Below are 25,936 nucleotides of genomic sequence, written 5' to 3'. Positions count from 1 at the left end.
TGGGAGGTCATAGGAAACCCCAGAGCAGCCAGAGAGGGAGGAAAGGGGAGGACATTCTGTCAAGCAAGCAGAAATGCGGGTGCTGACAGACCATTTGTTTTAGCTCGAGACTGAATTCCTCCCACAGTGTTGAGTGGTACTTGTGTAACACAAAAGTCACTGGAATTTCTTTGAGGAATTGTTTCAGGAGGGAAAACTGGAACCATTTCAATCTGCTGTGAGAAGGGCACACAAATGATTAACATGTTTTCCCAGTCATGCTTCCATTTGTGGCCAAATAGGAAAAGCTACAATCTTTACAGAGTTTGGTGTGGGGCAGGTGGGGAGGACCTTACTTGCCACAAGGGACCAGCTGAGTTGTTATTTACAAACTTAGACCTATATCAGGAGTGCGTTCTTGGGCCTGAGCCAAAGGATGCATGAAATAGGAAGGGGCACCAGGCGTTCCATTCTGGACACCCCAACACTCAGGAACAGCCTTTGGGCTTAGACTTTTTGCCCTGGGTCTGCCCAGTATCTACAAACTGAGGCAATTGCTATCTGTCCTGATTCCTATTCATCGAGAATGAAGACTTGAAGAATACTCTCCAAAGGATTTCATGCTTAGATTTCTGCGGTACATAAACAAATTGCTGTCTTAAGCCACATAATTAATCCTAGATTCAGCTACAACAAAGTCAGGCAAAGTAACTCCCAAAGCTTTGGATGCTGATCTGACACGGATACACCCCCTTGCTATCCTATATATAGGAACAGGGTGGGCTCAACTTAGTACAGCGAGCGTTTCTGCAATCTCTCAGTAAGCCTAGTTGGCGGAGCCATCTGTTCTCTCCTCCTCTGGCGCCTCCTGGATCTAGGTGGTGGGGGAAGTGTCTCTGCCCCTTGAGAGGCAGACAACACCAGCAGAACACCCCCCTCTGGAGAGGCAGGGCTCCTTTCAGTGTCTGACGGCGCCTGGGTAGGTGGTGAGGCAAGCACTGTGGAAGTGCCAGAGAAGGGCTCTGACCACTGTGGAGGGGGAGACGGAGATGGAGATGGAGATGGAGAGAAAGGTGGGCTTCAGCTCTCATTGCAGAGATGAGTAAGGCAAGAGAGCAGGTTGAAGGAATGTCCCCAGCTGGATCCTTACTATGAGGCTGCCCCAATTCCGGCAAAGTCCTCCACAACAAGTTAGAGCCCTCCCCCAGGTCCCTGACAAACCCTTCATCTGTATTGTCCTGATTTGGCCAGCCCATGACACTGTGGTGGTTTTGAAGACCAGGCCCCAAACCTACGTGATCACAGCTTTGCATGCGTCATCAACAGATGAATGAATGAATGGAAAGAGGGTGGGAGACTGCCCTCATATAACCTTCCCAGAGCCCAGAGGGCTTAAAAAGCTCTTTCAGTGCCAGGTTTTCTGCTGCAGAAAGTGTTTTTAAGTCCTTTCCAGGCTCTGTGATGGTTGCATGAGGACTCTGGAAGGTCCTGCAAGGCTCCTGAGATCTCACCTGCTCAGTGCGCCGGCTTCAGACAGGTAGCGATGGTTGCATTGGGGGGGGCAGTAACTCCCACATATGTTTTTGGCCTACTGTAATTAAAATTATGATCTGTGTGAGATAAGACACTGGGGTCCTGCCTAGTTGTTGCGGATTTTGATACCAAAGCAGTTGTCACTCCAAGTGTTTCAAAACAAGGAAGGTGAAGATGCTGGTGTGTGTATGACAGAGTTTAATTTCTAAAATATGAAGGGCTGGAGCTGGAGCTTGCTTGTCCTAGAGACCTTTCCATAAATCATAGATCATGGGTGCTATTCAGAGGAAGGAAAACCAGGCTGAGTCACCACTGATGCTGGAAACAGCCTACAAGTCTAAGCCCTGATTCAACAATTACTAATTTTAAGTGGAGGATGTTAAATTATACATTTCATAGGGTTTTTACTCCAAGTTCCTTTAATTCAGGGGTGACTAGCCTTTCTCTTTGGCTCAAAGGCCACGTTCACCCTTGGCCAACCATCCAGGGGCTGCTTGCCAGGAGTGTGTGTGGCCAAAAGTGGGTGAGTCCACCTTTGCACTTACATACAGACCAGCTGAGGTTATCATCAACTGATAAATCTGGTGATCGGGGAGGGAGTGACTTCTCTCCCCCCCCCCATTAAGACACTGGACGTGGGTTTTTTAAAATCGTTCCATCCCTGTCTGGTTTTAAAAAACGTTTGTTTTCATCAACATCTACCAAAATTTGTGGGGTCCAGGAGCAAGGGAGATAAATTTCCTGTGTGTGATGAAGGCTCTTGGGTTAGTCACCCCGACTTTAGAAAACTACTTGACAAAGTTGTTCCAAGTAACCAAGCAGACCACACACTCTGAGGTCTAAGCTCAGTTGCCCCACTCAGTATCACAGTCCAAATATTCGAAGGGATAAATGAGCTCTGTTGCTTCCCTGTAGTACTTAGGGGGCAAAATACTCTATTTGCCATCAGGGGGTGGCTGGTTTCACCTGTGCTGTCCCAGCTCCTGCCCAAGGAACCTTCAGAAGGGAGTTGCTGCCACAGGCATTACACACATGAGTATTCCAAGCTAAATAGATTGAAATAGTATGAGCTAAATAGATTGAAAGATTATGAGTCATGGGAGCGTGTGCAAGAACTTAACAGTGCTTAGTTTATTTTTTGACTCCTATTTTGTTAATATTGTTTTATAGATTATAAATGTTGTATTGATTTGTTATTCATTTAGTATGACTTTTGCTTTTATTGTGATGTTTAGCTTATTTTTGTTGTTGCTTTGTTAATAGTGTTTTTCAAATTGTAATTGTTTCACTGATTATTTGTTAATTATTCTATATAATTTATGTTGTATTTGTGATGTTCTATTATAGTCTATCATGTTATTCTTATTTATTGTTTGTAAGCCACTTTGGGATTCATTTGAATGAAAAGTGGCATAGAAATGTAATAAATCAAAACAAAACAAACCAACCAACAAACAAATGTACCGGCTCTTCATACTGGTTGGTAGCAGGGGAAACACAAACCCCTTCCCCTTCTCTTTCAAAGAGACAGGTTGGTAGGAAATGGAGAAAGCAGATATTCCCCCATTTTCACTTGACAGCCCTATCCAACACAAATGTAAGCCAGCCATCTGTGGCAGCAAGTCAGCATCCACGAGGCAGTCAGCTGACAGGATGGCTGTTCTCTCTGCTGAGACTCACTCTTGGGTCACCATGTCAGATGATAAAATCTGCTTACAACTGCGGCTGCATTACTTTCCAAAATTGTACTAGCAAACCCACAACTGTTTTCTCTCAAATATACTTGCCAGACAAATTTTAAATAGCTATCACCCAAAAAGCCAGGCCACATTTGAAAAGGGGAAGGCAGTTTTGTGGATATCTGTACAAAAAAACAACACAAACTGGTATTTTTTTACCTGCTCTGCCTTCAGCGTCAATTCAATGAAGATCTGCTGCAGCTTTTCATTAACAAAATTGATGCAAAACTGTTCGAACCCGTTTTTCTGGGAGAGAAAACAAGCTATCAAAACATTAGCTTCATAAAAACACCCCTTTTACCAATTAGGTCAATCCTGATTATTTTTGCAATATATTTTCAGTAAGTTTAACAGCTGGTTTTTACATTTGCACTGTAAACCTCAGCAGAGAAGACAGTAGCCTAGATTCTCCAAAGCTCTTTCCAAGACTTGAGTTTTCATTAAGGGAACCATTATTGTTCCTAGAACAACTTACACAAGTTCATTCAAACCCTGCATTATACGAAGCATTTTTGTTTTACATTATATTTGTTTCCAATTATAGGAAGTAATATGTATGTCCCAACTTTATCCCAGAGGTTTCCATTCATGTACTCTGGGTGCAGGGAATAAATTTTGCAACTTTATGAAAATTAAACTAAATTTAAATTTTTTGACAGCCTTTCCACCAGACTATAGGAGAGAGAGAAATGGGACTGTGTGGCCACTCTTTCCACTCTGCTAAAAACTAGCAAATTTTGGCTCCACTTCTTGAACTCTTCCCATTTCAGAACTCTGTAACTAAGAAATAACACTGTTTGCCTCTTTCCTCTTCCCTCCAAATTATTTCTTTTTGTGTCACAGCCTTTAAATTGTAAGGCTGAGAACAAGGAGCCATCTAATTAATTCCATCTGTAGGTCCCTCTGGGAGTGAGAGTGAGATAAAACTGCTTTAGTTTAATCTCTCTCTCTCTCTCTCACTCACTCTCACCCCCCTCCCATCTTTCATCCAAAAATGGATTTCAGGGCAGTATGCAGTAGAATTTAATTTGTGCCAAAGGAGGTGAATTTCCTTCTCCTTTGTACAGTGGCTGGGAAGTCATGGCTCTTCAGGAGCTGCTGGACTGCAAATCACATCAACCTCTGGCCACTGGCCATGTTGGACGCTGAAGGTATTGGGCGCTGGGAGTCCAGCAACACTTGGAGCACCACAGGTTGCCCAAACCAGGCAGAAAAACAGGGGTATTTTTGCTGTCACTGAAATAATGCTTTAAGTCATTACCTGAAATATTTCAAAGCCGTAGATGTCCAAGACACCAATGTTATATTCTTCGTGATCCTTCTCCATAGCCTTATTAATTGACTAATAAAAAAAAGAAAAATACAGACTTGTCTAAAGGACTAAGTATTTGATGAAAAAAGGACTAAGAATTTAATGAATGAATGAATGAGTTGCATAATTTTTTAAAAAAACATTTAAGGCAGCCTTCCCCAGCCTGGTCCCCTCCAGATGTTGTGAATGACAACTTCCACCTGTCCCAACCATCACAGCCAGATCATGCTGGAGCTGATGGCAGCTGTAGTGCCAAACCCCAGGTGTGCAACCAGTTGGGGAAGGCTGGTATCTGAACCCCATCTGCTTCATCTTCTTCTGTGATACTGCACTGAAAGGCAAGAAGGAGACTCTCTGGGGCATCTCCACTTGTCCAGTCTCTCAGCAGCACAAACAGCATGCAGCTGGTTGTCTCACCAGAGGAAACAAAGAAACCCCTGCCCCAGCCCCCTCCCTCCCTCCCTCTCTCTGGCATCAGGATTATTGTTTGCTGGACAGCTGGAGAGAAAAAAAATACAAGTATGTTGTAATATTGACTTAGACTTGCATGCATGAAAGAGTTAACCTGAGCCCTGGCCTCAAGTTACCAAAGTAACCACTGGCCACTACCCCTTCCTTATGAACCATATGGGTACAAACAATACTGCCACACACAGCCTGCAACACATAGCAATGGACTATGAGACGCTGGGCAGGGAGCTGAAGATAACTGGGGCACAGGTAGTCTTTTCATCATTCCTTCCTGTTGAAGGTCGTGGTCCAGGGAGAGTGGTTTACTTGAAATAAACCACTGATTGCGCAGGTGGTGTCATCAGGAAGGATTTGGATCACGGTCTCTGCTTCCTTGAGGAAGGACTTCTAGCGAAAGATAGGCTGCACGTCACAGCAGTTGGCAAGATTCTGCTTGCTAAGAGTCTCAAGAACCTGATCAGGAGAGCTTTAAACTAAATCTCGAGGGAAAGGGAGACAACATTACAGATGACAGAAGAGCACCTGGCACTGGGGATAATAGCTTCATTGATGCACAGGAAACTGAGGTGGTGCTTTAGAAACCTGCTAAAGGGCAAAAAAACTACAGGAAGGAAGCAGCTGGAGGGGACAACTCATGGTTTCAGTTGTCTCTACACAAATGCACAGAGTATGGGAAACAAGCAAGAAGAATTGGAGCTTTTAGTACAGGATGGCAAATATGACCTGCTAGGCATTGCTGAAACCTGGTGGGATGAGACTCATGACTGAAATGTAGGAACTGAGGGGTATAACTTGTTCAAAAGGAATAGACCAAACAGGAATGGAGGAGGAGTGGCATTATATGTAAAGGACATATATACCTGTGAAGAAATCCATGACCTGGAGCATGGAAAGGCGATTGAGAGTATATAGTATTTTGCATTAAAGCAAGTAATAGATAAATTCATTGAACAGATTCGTGAAAAGCAATTGCAGAAACCCACATCCTGGACACAGTATATTAATGGTTGCCAAGCAACCAGAAAAAGGGAAGAGGAAAAAAGCACGCTCGCCTGTTCTTGAACTTTGAACAACAACTTCATCTATGGGTCAGCAGGTGAGGATTTCATGGCACTGAGATGGCTATTATCACCCAGTGATGCTTGTAAACTGAGCTGCTATAAAAAAAGGTCCAGGAAACAATCTGGTAAAGCAAAAAGTGAAAACAGAGGCAATCCTACAGTCATTGTGTTGCTTCTTGGTGTGTTAGGATTATTGTTCTTTTTGAAACCACCATACAATAGGATGGCCACCCACTACAGGCCAGATTGGAAGGAAGTACTTCTGTATGTGCATTAACAAGTGACAACAAGAACATCAGACTAGGACTGAGCAGACTTGGGTTCAAATCCTCACACAGGCACAAACTCACTGAGTCTTTGGCCCAGTCACTGTCTCTGAGTCTGACTTACCCAACAGGGCTGTTGTGAAGATAAAATGCATGGGTCAGTGGGAGAATTGATGCATGCCTTCTTGAGCTGCTCAGAATAAAGGCCAGATATAAATGTACCAAATAAACAAATTTGGATTTTTCATATGTTATAAATCTCCTAGGTCTCAGGAGGTGGTCACTTGTGACCTGAGGTGCTTTTTGAAACTGGAGGTACCAGGACTGAACCTGGATCATCAGCATGCAAAGTAGCACCTGCCATACAGTGAGGGCCTTGCGCCCCCCCCCCCCCGACGTGAGTGGGCAGACTCTCTGACTCAGGGAGCTTCCCCAAGACAAGAAGAGGAATAGAGATCCACAAATAGACAGGGAAGCAGAGGCAGAAGGGAGAAAATTACCAGCTTCAAAACACGCATTACAGAAAAGCCACATGATAGCAGCCGTGAGCCATGCTCATTAGAAATCCTTCCACATGGGATTCAGCAGAACATTCTGGCCCTTTAAAAGACAGGTGCTGGCATATTCATCTCCTGCAGTTCTGCTCTTTTTAATGTTTTTCTTTCAGCTTCTCCTGCTTTGCACACACACCTCATGCCAGCTTTAAGGTTTTAGCACAGGGCTAGAGGAGTTCAGCCTTCAGAGCTGAATGCAGCTCTCTGTCCACCCCTTGGGACTCTCCCCAAGCCACACCCCAACTGACCCATCCTCCCCAAGGGCTTTCCCTTGGCTGAAATGTGTCTTTGATTTGGGGTGATGCCTGCTGCCTGCCTGCCTGGAGGTGTTTACATGTGTTGCCTGTGTAAACCTTTGGCTTTTATGTGGCTGGAATGTAGTCAAGTGTACAAAGAAAAGAATCGCATCTGCTGCTTTGCCCCGTTGCCTCTGCCCACCCCCCTTACTAACGTGTGGCATCTGGAAAGCTACCCAAAAGGAAATGTGGCCCTTGGACTGAAAAATGTTCCCCACTTCTGTTTCAGAATGAGCTCAGGCTTGCAAGAGAGTTAATAATAATAATAATAATAATAATAATAATAATAATAATAATAATAATAATTCTTTGGCTATGTCGAAAGTAAGAGGAAGAACCAGCAAGTGGGAGATTCTCTGCATGCAGAAGACAGAGAAATGCTATTGGGTGATAGAGAGAAGGCAGAACTACGCAACACCTACTTTGCCTCTGTCTTCATCCCAAAGGAAAGTGATGCCCAACCTGGTGATAACAGAATAAATGATGTAAGGAGGGAGCTTGGGATCCTGCAGCCCAAGATAGGAAAAGAGGTAGTAAGGAAACACCTAGCTACTTTAAATGAATTAAAATCTCCAGGGCCTGACAAACTGCATCCAAGTGTACTAAAGGAGCTTGCAGGTGTAATCTCATAGATCCTATCTATGATCTTTGAGTATTGATGGAGAACAGGTGAGGTCCCTACAGACTGGAGACAGGCAAATGTCCCCATATTCAAAAAGGGGGGAAAGGAAGACCCAGGTAACTACCAGCTGGTGAGCTTGACACTGATACCAAGAAGGTCCTAGAACAGACAATTCAAAAGTTGACCTGTGAGCACTGTGATTACTAAGATAGGTCTCTCAAAAACAAGTCATGTCAGACGAACCTGATTTCTTTTTCTGACTGAATTACGAGCTTTTCGGGTCGGGGGGGGGGGTGCTGTGGACATAGTGTATCTTTATTTCTGTAAGGCTTTTCACAAAGCCTCCCATGATATTTTTGTGAGGAAGCTGGCAAAATGTGGACTGAACAAGGTAACTGTTAGGTGAATTTGTAGCTGGTTGATTGACCAAACCCAAAGAGTTATCATTAATGGTTCATCGTCATCCTGGGAAAAAGTGGTAAGTGGGATGCGCAGGGCTCCGTCCTGGGCCTCCTGTTCAACATCTTTATAAATGGATGAAGGAATTGAGGAGATGACTTTAACAGACTGGAGTTGGGCCCAAACTAACAAAATTAATTCCAATAGGGACAATTGTAAGGTTCTGCACTTAGGCAGGAAGAAACAGATGTACAAATATAAGATGAACACCTGGGCACCACAGTTTAAGGAGGATATTGACAAGCTGGAAAGTGTGCACAAGAGGGCAACCAAGATGATCGAGTTCTGGAAACAAAGCCTTATGAGGAGCACTTGAAGGAGCTGGGTATGTTTAACCTGGAAAAGAGGATACTGAGAGGAGATATGATAACCATCTTCAAATATCTTAAGGGCTGTCACGTGGAAGAGGGAGCATGCTTGTTTTCTCCTGCTCTGGAGGGTAGGACTCGAACCAATGGCTTCAAGTTACAAGAAAGGCGATTTAGACTAAACATTCAAAAAACTTTCTGACAGTAAGAGCTGTTTGGCAGTGGAATGATCTCCCTTGGGAGGTTGTGGACTTTCCTTCCTTGGAGGTTTTTAAGCAGAGGTTGGATGGCCACCTGTCATGGATGCTTTACCTAAGATTCCTGCATTGCAGGGGGTTGGACTAGGTGACCCTTGGTCCCTTCCAACTCTATGATTCTATTATTCTATGAGGCAAACTTTTTTGTTTTGTTTTTTCAAGTGTCTGTGTGTGTTCATCATGAGCAGCTAACCTGTGACCTTCAATATGGACTGTGGTCCTATCATTGCTGATCATCAGCCATGCTGGATGGGGCTGACAGGAGCTGCCAAGATGTTAAAATGTTTTTTTAATTTTCAGGAACGAGTTGGAGTCCAACAACATCTGGAGGACCACAGGTTATCCAATTCTAGTAGTATGTGGAACAGGCTGCAGTCCTGAACAGTATTTTCAGATTTGGGGAAGTTTTGCAACAAAGGATTAGTCCTTAGGATCAGAGGCACTGACTTGGGCCCAAGACTGAGGGGGCCCAATGTGCGACATCACACGTGTGTGTTAGGGACTGGCTGGATGAGAAAGAGTGGTAGAAGACACACACCAAAAGAACTCCGCGACCCCCAAGGAAGGCACAGAAGATGATGACTAAGATCCTGGAGGGGGGGTACCTGTCACACCTCAGAGGAGGGGACAAGCCGAGAGATATTAGAAGCAGGAAGCTTGAGGGATAATGAAGAGGCAGAAGAGGCAGGTGGCCCAGCACAGGGCAAGGTGATGAGGCTTCCAGTTTGGATGCAGGCTTTGACAGAGGTGATCAAAGGGTGATCCATCCTGACAGCTTCTCTGTTAGCGGCTCTCCAGCCCCTTACTCCTAGAAAGCGACCATTTGCTGAGCAACAAGCCAGGCAGGCACAGAGAGAGAGACTTCTGGACCACAAAGGGAGGAGCCCTGACTCAGAAGGCCAGAGAGCAAAGCAGGGGCTTCATGCCAGTTCACACAACAGCTTCATTAGAGGATTTTGCCTTTATGAGCCTCATTGTATTTTTTTTAATTTCCTTAATAAAGAAACTAACTGCAAGTTCGCCTCATTTCTCTCTGACCTGTAAATGACCTGCTCTGCCTGTCGGCTCTGTGACAGCGCTCCTCTTACGTCATGCACGCGTTTGCATCAGGAGGAGGCTAGGAGCCCAGAACCCAGCACACCGCAGCTTCAATTGCTGGCAGCTCCTCTCTGATGCTCAGGAGCTGGCCACTGATGCTGTGCCGCGCATGGCTCCACACTTGGCCTCCTATGCCTGCTCAACATTGGGGGAGCTCAGCCCCCTGCCAACAATTATTGAGGGGGCTGAAGAAGCTGCCGTCCCTATGAGTTGGTGCCTATGTTTACGATAAAGACCACAATTTTTGAGTCAAGTCAACCACCTGAGTATGGTACCAAAACCAAAAACAACAACCCCGCCCCCCCAAAAAAACCTTGAATTGTCACACCTACATCCACCAAGTAATCAAACACTCTGGCGTGAAGGGCTTTGGCTAAGGCATCCCTGGTGTAGCAGGCTTGCTCTACATTGAGGGTCACGTTGATGGATTCCGATTTGCCCCCCCACTTGCTGTCCATCTGCCTGCTGGTCAGCTTCTCCTTGAGTCGGCCCTGGTTAATTCCCAGGAGGAAAGCCGGAAACGCCAAGACTGCAAGAAATAACAAACACATAAATAGAACATTTACAATGACGGCAAGGTTAGCCAAGCTGACGGCAACCCCAAAGCAGAATCAAAATAAGTGATGCTGTATCCAACAAAGCAGCCCACAAAGGTGTAGTAGTAAAACATGCTTATCAACCGATTCTCTAAAGTTTTGGAGAGCCTTCTGCTGAGAAAATAGGCTTTACATTCTTGTAGGGTCTCCGCTCCTCTTCCATTCCTGAACTAGTGAGCTTGTTCTTATCAGGTTTCCCAAGAAACAATAGAGGTGGTGGAAGGCTCATCAGGCAAGGTGGAGAATCCTCTTGCAAAACCTTCGTAAGTGGTTTAACAAAAGAGGTGGGAATCTTCCTACACAAGCCGCATGGAAAAATATAGGGTGCTGCACAAGAGTGGAGCTGTTTCACTGGGCAGGGCAGGCATCAGCTAGCAGCATTGTTGGGGGCCCACAGCTGAACCCCTGCAGCCTCCTGGCTTTACTATCCCTTATTCTTAAGTGTTCCTGGCAGTTCACCTGCCCGTCGAAGGGAGCAAGCCAGTGCAAGGCCAGAAGCAGTCCTTTCCCTCTGGGAGATGGTACGGATAGGGCCCAGAGGGAGAGGCCAGCAAACTGTCAAGTGGCACAAAGGAAAGGGTCCACTGACAACACCTTGCCCAAGGACGCCCTCAAATCCAAACCCCAGGACCATCACTGGGGCTTGCATATGAAAACTCTCCAGTATTTGCAGCCCATGCATCAGGCTTTCCACTTATTCTGGGCACAATGCTTTGGGGGTCAGGGTAGGAGAATGGGAAAATCACTAAGTGTTCATGAGTCTCCTCTGAACATGGAGGCACCTCTAGATCACAGCCTACACACTTGATCTGGAAAAGGAAAACAGGCACAGATTTGCAAATGCTAGTTTATATGTACAAATGCAAATTTAGTCACAGGCAGCAGGGGAATTAATTTCCTACCCAAATTGCCCTAAGTAATTCCTTCAATAAATTTGCACCACACGTTCCATTCATTTATCCCCAGTAATTTCCAACAGATCCTGTTCCACATCAATCCAATTCCCCCATTCATTAATCCCTAAATCATCCCTAAATAAAGACACCTTAATTTATTTCCCCAAATTAATAGCCCATCATGTCCCCTGGGTCCATCCTTACCAGGGCCAGCCCACCCACGAGGTGAGGTGAAGCAGCCGCCTTGGGCGGCACCCCCCCCCATAGGACCCTGCCTGCACCTCTGCTTCCACTGGTGGTGGAGAAGTGGCCCCAGTATCAGCAAAATATCATGAGATCTTGCTGCAACCAGCTGTCACCATCATTACTTTTCAGCAGTGCCATGCAACCTAGGTAAGGGATGCTTTGGCAGGGGCAACGGGGCACTGTAGACAGGGCGGCACTTCCCACTTTGCCTCAAGCAGCGAAATGGGATGTGCCACCATGACCCTTATATCAAAGTGCCTGAGCATGCCCTGACCCAACTAGCTTTCCCCCCCTTGGCATCTCTGCCTCACATTCAAATCTCAATGCTCTGGTAATCCACAGGGACCACCTACACTCCTCGCTCTCCACAGCTGCATAGTTGCCGACTTCTTTGAAGCTGATGTTGCCCAGGTGAAGGACTCCAGCCACGATCTGCAGCACCAAAGCCTGCTCCTCAGCAAAGATCCCAATCACATTCATGGCATGCTGCAAAAATTAAGGTTTTTCTTATTTAAAAAAAGCAATGGATGAATTAAAAGCCCACCTTAATAACCAAATGCCTTTTGTGCAAAATTCTAGTAGTATTTCTGCATCACATTTATAGCATTCAAAATGTTATCTTGCAGCAATCCTTGCAACAGCCCTGTGAGGTAGCCTGGTATCATTATCCTAGCAGAGGCTGAGGGAGAGGTGAGCTTGCACCTCTTCACAGAGGTGCCATTTGAATTGCCTTCCATTAACAACCATGCTATAGCAACTAATGGAATGGTACCACTCTTTTAACCTTCAAATCCCTCCTCAGAACTCACCTTTCCCACAAACGCTTCATGTTAAATCCTCAGTCTCCTATCCCAACTGAAACACAGCCCAAGTTCACATGTAATGACGATTTGCTACCCTTGGTCTAGAGGGTCCCCTGGCCTGATCTAGCAAGGAGCTCCCAACAGTCCTCATTTCTAGAGTGGGATAGGACAATGGAATAACTCTTCTGTCTTTGCTTTCTCTCCTCTACAGCTGCCACTTCCTCCTGGGCTCTTATAAGTCCCTTAGGAGAGACCTGCTTTGTTTGCCAAAATACCCTTGGCCACTAGAAAGCATGATGTATTATCAATTACTATTACAGTATTATTAGCAAAGGTTGTCAAAGTGCAGCAATGCACATCTGTCCACATAGACTACCAGGAGGAGGAAACAGTGCAGGCTTTGCAAACAGCACAGAAATTTGTAGGAGCAATGGCAGTCCAGAGAATGGGGTAGGTAAGGGAGCAGGATTCAGCTGGAAAAGCCTAGGATGAGAATTAGCATCCTATGCCCCCTTTAAATGTGTTTGTGCAAGGGGGGTTGAGGGAGGGTGAGGGGGGGGTTATTGGTTTGTTTTGTTCTTGATTTTCTCATGTATTTGTACTTTTATACTGTATTTTCATGTTGTAAACTACCTTGAAATCTGCAGATGAAGGGCAGTATCACTCTAAGATGCCAAGGCAAGCTACAGCATTAAAACACAGTAAAAAAAAGTCTGAAACAACTTACAATCACAGAAATAAGGTGGGTCCTAAAACTATATGTCTCAAGTGTCAAAATGTACATGCACAGCACAGTACAAACATCAACTCATACATCTCTTATAAAGCAGAATCTGCTGAATTTGCCTCTTGCAAGATCCATAAAATTTGGAAGTCATCTGGAGCTCAGGGATCTCACAGCAAGCCAAAATCCATGCCCCCATCCCTCCTCCCCATATTATATCTAAAATGGAGAAAGGTAAACCACAGCTCACTTGTGTGCTTTTCCTTGCATCTGAGTCAATTCTGAATCGCCCTTGAAAATGGAATAATAAAGCCGCTGTCCTGCCTCCCCTACTCAAGAGTCCCACTAACTGTAAACTTTACAGGCCAATATTTTTTACTGCCTCTTGGCAAAAGCTTGTCTGTTTTGTTATAGTTAAAACCAGGTTTATATTGCAATTTCCTGCCAGTGGCATATTCCTTTTGTGTGCCATATGTCAGATAATTTTGGGGCTGTGCTTCAGGGGGAGTTCCTCAGTGTGTATCCAGTCAATGGGAAGACCCCAAAAAGTACCTTCCGTGAAATTGCAGTTTCTCTGCCATTACCTATCTTAGCCTGCCATGGGCAACTCACAGGGGAGATTCTGGTGCCTTCTTCACATGACGAAACAGTGAGAGTCAAACAGACCACTGCACATAATAAAGGAATGCACACCTCTTTCCCCTGCTTTTTAAATAAAAAAGCAAATTGCTACTATCCTTGGCTGAAGAGCCTGAAAAGGGGTTTCCAGTGGCTGGGGAATGGGGCTCCTCCAGCCTTCACAACTCCCCAAGGCTGCCCCCACTCCCCTTGGTCTTCAGTTACTGCTTGTCAGTGGCCCATAATCTGTTTGGGGGCTCTAAGGTTTTATATGGAAAAAATGTGCAAAATAGTTTTCAATCTCACATGCATTGTAATTGCTGTACAAGCAGAAATGTTATTGTTTTTACTTAAACTGAAAAGTTTTTGAGGGGAGAGGTAGTAAGATGGTGAAGAATTTACCAAAGTTTCCTGGAAATCAGATTTGTCATTAATATCCTCCACTTTGTAGGATCCTGAGAGGCTTAAGTAGTGGTAATAGTCCATGCTGGTGATGCCGAGGCTGGATTTCTGCTCAGTGGAGGCACCTTCAATCATCTGCAGGATAAAGAGCAGAAAATAGTCCCAGTAATAGTCCCAGTCAGTAGAGAAGCTTCTGACCTTTGTGTGGCTGGAATGAAGCTGATTGTACAAAGGTTAGAATCACATCTATTGCTCCACCCACTTTATCTCTGGCCCCACCCACCACAATCATGTAGCCCCTTAGAAGAATGATGGAGAAGTGGATCCTCCAACTCCTGCAGGCCATTTTTTACAGGTGGGCAGGGCTGGTCAGCAGCACCTGCAAACCCCACTTTCAGCTGGGAGCCGTATCTTTATCAGCCTGTGGCTACTTTTACCAGTCGGGCAGGTGGATGTGGCTTGGGGAAAACTGGCCTCTTCAGCCAAATTAGGACTTCTGCTGGAGGCTCCACATCACTGCCCCAGGAGATGCTGCACTAAAGAACACAGCTTTCAGACTGAAGAAAGGTTCCCGGCCCCTAACATATGGAAACAAACAGGGGCAGTTCCTGCTCATTACAAAGGGGCTTACTCAAAAATAGATTCTTGTGACATGGATTGTGCCCAACATTCCAAAGAGGGCCCCCATCTCTGCCCCCCAAAAGAAACTCCAACAGAAAACCAAAGGCCTAACACAAACCTCCTCGAAAGGTAGCTAACCTGATAGAAAATGTGGAAGCTCCTTTCCCCAGGATTCCTCATGACCACCCGTGACTTCTCCAGCAGGAAGTTGGATATTTTGCCTCCATCTGGTTCCCCACCTGGACTAAACTGGATTTCAAAATATTTTCCCTGCAAGACATAAAGGATGCAGACTGCTGGAAGTGGATGAAGTAAACACTAGCCTCAATGACACTAGGCCTTGCCAACTGGTTGCAGGCAAGGTTTAAGTTGCATAATAATAACAATCAGTGCAGGGGTTTTTTCAGGGGGTACTCAAGGGTACATAGTACCGGCAACTCGTTGTTGTTGTTGTTGTTGTTAAAAAGTGTGGCACTTACTGTAACAAGTTCATGGCACCTATTTTTCTAGGGGAAAAAGGACTGATAATAATTTTATGCATGGTATGCATTCTTCCAAGAGCTTTCCATGTGAGGTCTTGGGCTAGAATGGAGGGGGGACTAGAACTGGGGTTTGTTTGTTTTTTTGTTTTGGATTAATGGTGGCATGACAGTGGACAGGGAAATCACAAGTAACAGGGATAGAGGGAGAGACCGGATTCATCTGCTTACCCAGCACAGTTGAGGTCCCCCAATATATATATTCCCCTCAAAATGCATCATTAAACCTTTATTCTTCCACACCCTTGAGACCCTCTCTCCTTATTTATTTACTTCATCTGTGTGGTTTACGTAAACAATAAATACACAACTCAATTTATTAGAAGCACACAGAAACTAAAATAAAATATATCACAATAGTAGAAAACAAGCAACTAGAATCAGGCTAAGACACAACAGCTAAAACGATTTAAAACCAATGTACAGTCCGCTAAGGAGAAACTTGGGCCACCAGCAAAAAGTCTCTCTCCCTTGTAGTCTCCTGCCTTATTTCATTAACTGGAGGAACCCGAAGAAACTGCTTTTCTGACTGTGGTCAAACAGGTTTCCAGGTTTCCTAAACATTTAAGATGGTTAAAGGTGCTAAAAAGCTAAGGGCTTGCCTCTTTCAGCAGGCCTTTGAATGCAAAGATTTTGCCTGTATGTTATGATCATCATCACCATCATCATCATCTTTGTACCCCACCTATCTGACTGGGTTGCCCCAATACAGTCATACATCAAACGTAAAAACTTCCCTATACAGGGCTGCCTTCAGATTTAGAAGACCTCAGAGTTATATCTCCTTGACATCTGATGGGAGGGCAGTCCACTGGACGGGTACCACTACGGAGAAGGCCTTCTGCCCAGGCAACTTTTTAGTTAACTGTGCTGCATGATTTTATTGTGTTATGTTATTGAGTATGTAATTTTTTTATTTCTGCAACTTCCTTGACAAAACAAATAAAACCTATTAGACCAGAGACAAGAATGAGGTGGGGGGGCGAAATGAGTGTACATACAATGTACAATGACACTTATCATATCACCTTCAACATTGCAGAGGGTGGGAAACCCTACTCTGTCTGTCCTAACCCAAAGAAGAAATATTCCTTCATGCTTCCAGAACAAAGAAGGCACAAACATTTGCACCTCTTCCCCCTTCAAACTCACTCTCTCTCTCTCTCTCTCTCTCTCTCTCTCTCTCTCTCCTCGGCATGAGTGCAGGAAAGGAAGTGTTCTTTGCACACTGTTCTACCAATATCCTCAACACATTGGGGGGGGGGAATTCTGTTACTCCATTTCTTGGTTGATATGAAGCACAGAGAAAGCAGTCCTGAATCAGCAGTTTAGAAAAGCAAGCTGATCTGAATCACAGAGAGTGAAGGGAATCCCCTCCAAAGAAAGGTTGCACAGAATCTCCAGGCCTTCTTCTCTTTGAATATCCCTCCCACTCACACAAGGAGGAAAAAGTGCTTGGGAAGTTCATTTTGCAAATGAATTTTCTCAAGTTCCAGTTCACCCACTCTAAAAATGAATTTGGATTATGAAAGATTAATTTGCAGTTCAATTCACAATTCATTTGTGTGACCCTGGGCATTTTTTAAGCCTACAGACTGCTTAAGCTTAAGACTAAGAAAACATCAAAATGTGCGCACACAGAGCGTAATGCAACACCTGCCCTAGGGACTCTGCCTCTGCTCGCTCCACTTGCCAACCACACACAGACCCATGTCATGGGGTGGATGCGAGCTCCCATCCTCCCATCAGCTAGCCAACACTGTCTGAAGCAAGGCTTAGTGGAGTGGGGTCAAGAAGCACTTTTCCCTTCTCCCTCCTGCAGGTTGTGTGAAGCATATCCCCACCCCTCTGTTAAACCCTACTGCCGATGAGTTTAACAGAGGGAGGTGCTTCTCCAAACAGCTTGCCTGGGCTGGCATTTCTCACTGGGCTGGCATTCCTATCAGGCTTTCACACCAGCTGCAGAGCATGGCAACATTTTACATTCTTATGTATACAGGAAGATAAACAATGGAATTTAAATTAAAATGGAACTGAATTAAAAATGCCCCAAAGTTCCAGCACAAAAAGAACTTATGTTCAGTTTGCCTGGAAATTATAGGAACTGCTTTCAGATGCAATTAAGAGATTTTCTAATTAATTCTTTGAACTAGTTAAACCAAATTAGTTCATTCCAAGTACTGAGAGAGAGAACGCCCCTTTTCCACCCCCAAAGCAATGTGTCCTCTTTCTCAGTGTGGTGGCCCTTTTGCAAATTTCCATGGAGGACTTACAAATCTACTGGAGTTGTTGTTCCGAACTGTTTTGGCATTCCCAAAGGCTTCCAAAAGGGGATTAGACTGCAGAATTATGTCCTTCACATGCTAGAGTCAAAAGAATAAATGGGGTTAATTGCATATAAGAAAAAATACCTTAGTTAAAAAAATAACCTTCCAAAAGTTTTCATTAAACAGTGCTGGGCTCCGGTGTGCTTGTAGGTTCGAATCCTGCTCCCTTGGTCAAAAGGAGGTTTGAAGATAAGAAAAACTGATGGAGGGCATAAGCCCCTGGTTTGCTCCCAGGATCTTGTGGAGCAGAGGTGGAATAAGCCTCTGCCTGGACAAGAGATCATTCTTAGAGGAGAAAGTTCTGAGGCAGAGGGACAAGTGACCTGACCATCTCAGGTACCTTCTTTATGTATTAAATCCACCTTCAGACACTAGCCTCAAATGGGTGCACAGGGCCTCCAACGAGGCTGCAGGTGGACTTTTAATATTCACAGACAGACAGATACATGCACCCAGTCCAGTAATCAAAAGAGAACTGTACCCATTTCATCACCTGTTTTATGGCAAGAGTACAGTTTTCATTTTGGCTTTTGCAGAAAACGGTAGAATTTTCCCCAAAATAATGGAAAAGGCTATTTATAGTGCGCAATTAAACCAATTCCAGAAACAACACAGTGCATATTTCCGTCCAGTCACTGTTTCTTTGACTAATAACAGAGACCAAACCATGCAGACAGTTATCATTGTTTCCCATGGAAAGAAAACAGGAAGGGCATAATCAACGTGAGTACAGTAAAGCAAATAAACAGCAGGGAGTTGAGGGGCAATGACAGCAGCCGCTTGGTAGGAGGAAGCAGCTACCAGTTCTCTTAAAATAGCCCATCTACCCATCCGCTGGTGATCTCATGGACACCTGTCAGCCAGATGCCACAGCTAGCTCTCTGCCTTACCCTTCAGTTGCTGCAACTCCTCTACACCTCTGGCTGAAAAGGAAGTGCACACGCAGCAAGGATCAAAGTGGTTGATTTTCAGGCTGTTCCTTTTTCTGACTTAAGATGGCATTCAGGACGGAGAAGGCTCTGAGCCTCCAGAACTGGCACTGCTGTACCTGTACAGGTACACAGCAGGATTTCAGGAGACTCCCTGTCCAATTCCTCCTACAGAGGAGAGCCTGTGTGGATTATAGAGAATGGGAGGGCTAGAGGGTGGGCAGCTGGCCACCAGATTTCAGTGTTCTAGAAACGTCACATACCGTATTTTTTGCTCTATAAGACTCACTTTTTCCCTCCTAAAAAGTAAGGGGAAATGTGTGTGCATCTTATGGAGCGAATGCAGGCTGCGCAGCTATCCCAGAAGCCAGAACAGCAAGAGGGATCACTGCTTTCGCTGTGCAGCGATCCCTCTTGCTGTTCTGGCTTCTGGGATTCAGAATACTTTTTTTCTTGTTTTCCTCCTCCAAAAACTAGGTGTGTCTTATGGAGCGAAAAATACGGTATATTGCCTCTTTACGTTGGAAGCGGAGAGCAAGATACAGTAAGTAGAAAGAATTAGGGAGGGGAGGGGAGAGCTGTCATAAGTAAGAAGAGCCCTGCTGGATCAGACCAACCCCAACATTCTTTTCCTACAGTCTCAAATGCAATGTCCCTAGGAAGTCCACCAGCAATAGCACTCTCCCTCTCAAGCATACGGCCATTGATGCTGGAGGTGATATAGCCATCATGACTAGTTGCCATTGACTGCCACATCCTGCTATGCTGGGGTGCCTGGTTGTGATCAAACAGAAGTGGTGGAAACTGGGATTTCCTTTCTTTTGGTAGGAGCGTGGGGGAACAGAGGCAGAAAGGAGAACAAATAATTTTTTGAAGGGCAAACATGAATGCATTTGAATGTTTTAGGTAAAGTCAAACTGATTGGCAGTGGAAGCGGTCCACTGGTGCTGTTCCAGCACATCCCTCTACTGAAAAGGACACATAATGTTTTTAAAAAAACCTCATCCTCGAAATCCATTGCTTGTTCTCAGCACTGCAACACAGAGCTATACTGCCCCCAAACATGGAGGCTCCATTGAGCCAGCCATACTGGCGGGATGGGGCTTCCATGAGTTAATAATAATAATAATAATAATAATAATAATAATAATAATAATTTATTATTTATACCCCGCCCATCTGGCTGGGCTTCCCCAGCCACTCTGGGCGGCTTCCAAAAGAATATTAAAATACTGTGATACATCAAACATTAAAAGCTTATCTAAACAGTTAAGCAGGAAACAGCAGCTTTGAATGGGTGGAGCCAACGGAAGGCAAGTGGGAGTATGTTAGCAATGGAGAAGGGGCCTTCATCCATTACAGAGTGGAGGGTGAGGACTGGGAGGCAACAGTGACACAGCTGAACACGTCTATGTCAAAAGAGCATCAGGAAGCACTGAAGGAATTAGCCCCCACCAGTCCCTGTTGAACTAAGATATTGACAGGATTAATGATACCATTAGATGAACAAGCAAGAATAGATGCCCCTAACTAACCCCAAGGCTCCTTTCAACAAGTTTCAACTTGTTTCAGCCTCTGATTAACCCACTGAGCCTATGAACAAGCTACACAGGAGTCCAAAGGGAATGTCATCTGATGACAATCAATGGTACAAATACATCCCCAAGTCAATGGTACAAATAATTCTCCCAGCAGTATCCACTTACCTGCACTTTTGGACCTCCTCCTGATATTTTGGAGATGTAACTCATGATGTACTTAGCTGCCACAGTCTTCCCAGCACCACTTTCACCACTAGGGGGGAAAACAGAAGTAGGATACATTTGAAGCCATCCAAAGGCAGAGACCCCAAATACATGGTTTAGCATTACAAGTACAAGCAGACTCGAACCTCAACCTCATGCGTTCTTCCCTTCCATTCTTGCTTTGCAGCAGCCCTTCTAACTTGTCATTTCATTCACATCTGGTGAACTATGGCTTGTGCATAGTATGCCCACCTTCTTGGATTGAAAACTACAGTTCAAAGTGAATGCATAATCCTGATTTGCAGGCAACCCATAGTTTCAAGATTTGGATGCAAAGACAAACAACAATTTGCACGAAACCAGAAAATGAGGCTTCTAATCTCTGCATGTGATGGAACAAGGAAGCATGCAAGCCCACATTATATCTGATCTCCTTTACATCTGCACACAATGTTTTTTATTCTAGTTTTATTGATCAGGAGCCTGATAAATTTGTTCAATATAAAAACTGTAAAACTAAGCAAGACAACAGTACAATATTTATGAACTGCAATAACCAGAAGCGCGTCCTATTCCTGCTGGCCTGACTCTTTCCGAGCCCTTCTTAAATATCAGTGAAATCCCTCCAGGGAATTGTGGTCATTCCAGCAAAAGGATTTTTCTAGAGTGGTTGTGCACCAGTTCCTCTCTCTTCTATTGCTTTTCCAATAAGCATATAAAAATGTGCACTCTCCTTTCTAATTCCATCCCCGTTTAGGGATCTCTCACCAGAAGCATTCTGCAAAAACATGTATCTTAAATTTAAAAAACAAAGCAGTTATAAGTGACTCAAAGCCACTAAAGGTTGGGGGTAAAAGAACACAAGAGAGAGAGAGAGAGAGAAACATAATGCATCCCATATCCATTTCAGGGAATTTTGATGCCTCTATTAAGTGTTCCCATGTACAGTTACCAAAAACTGCAATGTGTGTTGAACATTAAAAAAAAACATAAAGAGAAAAACTTGGGCAATAAAAGCATCCTGTATAGCACTCAAGAGTGATGACTAAGTTTTACAGAGAGCCTTTGTTTTCTGCACTACCTCATTTCAGTGGACATTTTCAAAAAATTATAAGGGAGAAACAAATAATATATAGGTTAATAATATACATTTTGATTCACAGAAGAAGAGCCTGGCTGTTGGATCAGATCAAAGGCTTACTTAGTCCTCATAGGATGCCCATGTCCATTAAGGGAAGCCCCCAAGCAGGGCATAGACACAACATCTCTCTCCCTGCTCATGATCCTGTGGAACTGGTATTCAACTGCATACTGCCTCTGATCCAGGAAGGGAGCATATATAGTCATCATGCCTAGAAGCTACTGATGCCCATGTTGGTGGCCTCCAACAAATCTTGTGGAAAACAGCTACAGTTAAACCATAGTTTGATGCTGGTTTTAGAGTAGTGGTACCTATTTATCTACTTGCACTGGTATGCAGAAGCTGGGACAGAGCAAAGGAGCTCACCCCGTCACGCAGATTCAAACTGCCAACCTTCCGATTGGCAAGCCCAAGAGGCTCAGTGGTTTAGACTACAGCGCCACCCGCGTCCCAGTTGGATTACTACCAGACATGATATCATACATCTTTGCCCAGTCTGGTGCCCTCCATATGTTTCATACTACAGTTCCCATCAGTCCCAGCCAGCATGGCTGTACGATACTGGGGTAGATGGAAGTTGTAATGTGAAACATCTGGAGGGCACCTGGTTGGTGAAAGCTGATATAATACACCATAGGCTACTTTTGCCCCAAGCCCCAAACAATACAAAAGCTTTCTCTAGCACTCTTAAAAACTGGTTGGCCTAAGTAAAAAACATTATTTTTAAGAGATGGTGTGCTGAGGTGGCTCAGAACAGGAGCTATGAGCCAGGCCACTCCTTCTTCTTTCGTGATCACCCGTAGCCGAGTTAAGATTGTCTTCTATGAATATGATCTTAACAGTGTGCCCATATGTGACTATGGAGGGCAATTCTGGATCCGCACATCCTTCCATAATGGGGACAAAGGTTTATGGGCAGGAGTTGATCTTGGTGAGGATTTGCCAAATGTGCCTTCCTCTTAGCTCATTTCTCCCTTTGTGCTTCTTCAAAGTCCATGACACCTTTAGTGAAGGGTGTTCTCCAACTGTAGTGCTGGCAGGCCAGTGTTTCCCAGTTGCCAGTGTTTATATAGTGGCACCTCTGGTTGCAAACGGGATCCATTCCAGAGGCCCATTCGCAACATGAAAAGAGCGCAACCCGCAGCGACGCGTCTGCGCACACGCGGGTTGCGATTCGCCGCTTCTGTGCATGCGCGTGATGTCATTTTGCGCTTCTGCACATGCGTGAGAGGCGAAACCCAGAAGTAACCCTTTCCGGTACGCCGCAGGACGTAACCTGAAAGAACGTAACATGAAGCGGATGTAACATGAGGTATGATTGTATTACATTTTTAAATATTTGCCTTAAGATTTGCCTTAAACCTCTTTTGCTGTCCACTGACATTACACTTTCCATTCTTAAATTGGGAATAGAGTAGTTGCTCTGGAAGACAATAATCAGGCATGTACTATGCCTGAAAGAGGCCCATCAGTGGTGAGAAAGATTATTGGTGGGAAATGGTCCTTCTGTTGCCTGGCCCTTTTCACTGGAGAGGTCAGTCATTGAATCCGGGGGTCCTTCTGCATGCAGAGCAGGTGCTCTTGAGGTACTGAAGCCACAGTTAGTTGAAAACAGAAAGTAACGCTTCTAAACCTCTGTTTGTGGCCATTCCTGAGCAGGCGAGAGCCCACAAGCCTATTATTTGAAGCCTGCCCTTCATCATAATAGATCCCAGGGTGGAGTATAATGCATAAATTACAATGCACAGCTCACATAAAATCAACTGAAAGCAATTGAAACTATAAATCAATGTGAACAATAGGAACAGCTAAAAATACAACACTGAAACCCCAGCAGTTATAGAAGCTGCAAAGCAGGCTTCCTTAGGATTAAACTTCAATGCTACGTCTGAGCCTTCCCAGCGTCTGTGAAGCCATTTTGAAAATTCAAAAAGCATTCTGTAAATCCTGTTTCTAAATACTCATTTGGCTTGCTTTTATCATTCTGGGGGGACCAGTACAGCTGCTCACACACGTTACTTAACAACCAACCAGCTGACAGGAAGTTCCAAGATGTTTAAAAACATGGCTTTTGTTAGGAAGTGCATAAATAGTCCGATTACAGAATTAAGGATTTGGGGACTCAAAGAACACACGGCCATATTCTCAACAAAGAAGATTTAAAACCTGCCTTCTAACAGAAATGACTCTATCCCAAGAGAGCAGGGGGAGGGGATATCTGAGCTATCAAAGGTGGCATAATGCCCACATGTAGTGCCAAATTCAAAGAGTCTGTGGTATGGAGGGGGGAAAGGTGGCCACTGAGGATGGCAACAATTCTTGTGTGAAATAGTTAAAACAAAAGCTGACTGGCAGTAGTCATGTTTACTCAGACACAAGTCCCATTGAGCTGAATTGGACTCACTTGTCATATTATGACCTAGTTGAGATTCCTGCAATGCAGGGGGTTGGACTAGGTGATCCTTGGGGTCCCTTCCAACTCTGCAATTCTATGATTATTACTCTGCATTCCATTTGGAGAGGTTTGCAGGGAGAAGAGAAACAGCCACAGGCAGCTCAGCAGCCTCTGAGAAGTCAGACTCAACTATATGCTTAAATAAATTACGAAGTCCATGCATTAGTACTATTACAATTAAATGAAAAATCAAAGCAGGATTTGGTGCCAGAACAAAGTAGGAGTTTAGCTGGTGGAGGTTGCATTGAACAGGCTCAGTCCACTGTGCCCTGTTCCAATGTCACCATCAGATACATGTACAGTGGTACCTCAGGTTACATACTCTTCAGGTTACAGACTCCGCTAACCCAGAAATAGTGCTTCAGGTTAAGAATTTTGATTCAGGATGAGAACAGAAATCGTGCTCCAGCGGCGCAGCGGCAGCAGGAGGCCCCATTAACTAAAGTGGTGCTTCAGGTTAAGAACAGTTTCAGGTTAAGAAAGGACCTCCGGAATGAATTAGTACTTAACCCGAGGTACCACTGTATAGGGTGGAGAGGTCTGCAAAAAAAACCCCACCCCATTGTATTGAGTCTGCTGTTTAGATTCACACAAACCATGCATAAGTTCTAGAAGACCATATTCATTGGAAGAGCAAAAGCAGAATAAGTTAGAAAAAATAATGCCATGACAAATAAACTACAAACACACAAAGAGATGGATTACAAAATCCCTGAAAAAGGAGGATGCATTTAAATGCTGAAATATAAAAGTTGAAAACTGAACCCAAGTAATCATGCAGTAACAAGCACCCTGATTTCTAGGTAAAATTAAGTGTTTCCATAATGAAATCTGAGCAACTGGATGTTTAATTTTTAAAGGGTTATTCAATGAAGTGCAACACCCTCTTTGTTGTAACACAGCTCCAGGGGTCAACAGGGCAAGCACACCTGATTGTCTGGGCCTCTGTTATTCTCTACAACAGAGCTGGGGGACTATGGCACTCCAGATTTTTCTGGACTATACCTGCCATCATCCCTGGCCATTGGCCACACTGGCTGGATCTGATGGGAGGTGGAGAAACAACATCTGAGGGGCCACAGGTTCATTACCTGTGTTCCCCAGGCTCAGAACTCCTCCATTATCCACAAACGTAGAGCCAGTGGATCTAGGAAGACCTTTGAACTCTTGATTTGCAGAACAGCCCTCCCCCCAAGACAATGCTAAGAAGGCAAAGGGCCTGGTGCCTGCTACTTCCTAGAAAAGCTAGAATGTCCCAGTTTCAGTCCTTGGCATCTCCAGGTGGGGCTGAGAGAATGTCCCTACCTGAAACACTGGAGAGCTGCTGCTAATCATCATAGACAATACTGATCTAGATAAAAGGCAGCTTTCTGTCTTCCTAATGCTGCACTGGGCAGCTGCTGTTGGTGCCCCATAAATTCTGTACTTTTCCACATGGCCACCACAAGACTTTGACTGGACAGCCCCTCCAGCAGATTTGTGTAACTGTGTCTAACAGGATTTCAGTGCCACTTGTGTATTAGTTTTAAGCCTGCCTTTCTCATCTTTGCAGAGGTGGACTTTAAATGAGGTTTAGTCCACAGACCCATTCTGAACCAATAAATCAGACAATGGGATCTGCTTCCCAAATGGTTCACAGTCCTCCTCCATCTGGGTCCTGAGTGCCCAGTAGCATCTTATAAATAGCTGCAGTTGCCCTCTTCAACTCCTGTGGATGAGATGCTTGCCTTTTAATTGTTGCAGCCTACCCTGGGACTTTATGATGAAGGGGCTAGTATTATTATTAATAATAAATTTAGATATTATCAAATTGATATGCAATGTAATTTCATCTGCTGTAGGGACCATGTTTCTAACCACCAATCCAATGGCTCAAGGTAAAATTTTATTTCAAGCACAGTCATTCTGGGACCTAAGTGGTGACTGTCATAAAGTTGAT

The 25,936-nt window shown here is 44.6% G+C and overlaps 1 protein-coding gene across 1 annotated transcript in view; it reads right to left on the bottom strand.

Annotated features, from left to right (window-relative positions):
• Window positions 1-25,936, bottom strand: part of MYO1E (myosin IE) — a 102,123-nt gene that overhangs the window by 34,530 nt on the left and 41,657 nt on the right. Inside the window, exons 5-12 of the mRNA XM_053364261.1 lie at window positions 20,363-20,450; window positions 17,674-17,763; window positions 15,000-15,131; window positions 14,241-14,375; window positions 12,047-12,179; window positions 10,288-10,484; window positions 4,513-4,593; window positions 3,411-3,497 (exon numbers count right to left, since the gene is read on the bottom strand). Of these exons, the coding sequence (XP_053220236.1) occupies window positions 3,411-3,497; window positions 4,513-4,593; window positions 10,288-10,484; window positions 12,047-12,179; window positions 14,241-14,375; window positions 15,000-15,131; window positions 17,674-17,763; window positions 20,363-20,450 (943 nt within the window). The remainder of the gene's footprint in view (window positions 1-3,410; window positions 3,498-4,512; window positions 4,594-10,287; window positions 10,485-12,046; window positions 12,180-14,240; window positions 14,376-14,999; window positions 15,132-17,673; window positions 17,764-20,362; window positions 20,451-25,936) is intronic.

The sequence above is a fragment of the Podarcis raffonei genome, chromosome 14 (genome assembly GCF_027172205.1).
Source record: "Podarcis raffonei isolate rPodRaf1 chromosome 14, rPodRaf1.pri, whole genome shotgun sequence".
Lineage (NCBI taxonomy): Eukaryota > Metazoa > Chordata > Lepidosauria > Squamata > Lacertidae > Podarcis > Podarcis raffonei.
The sequence above is the reverse complement of the archived record's forward strand: the minus strand, read 5'-3'. Positions and strand labels throughout refer to the sequence as shown.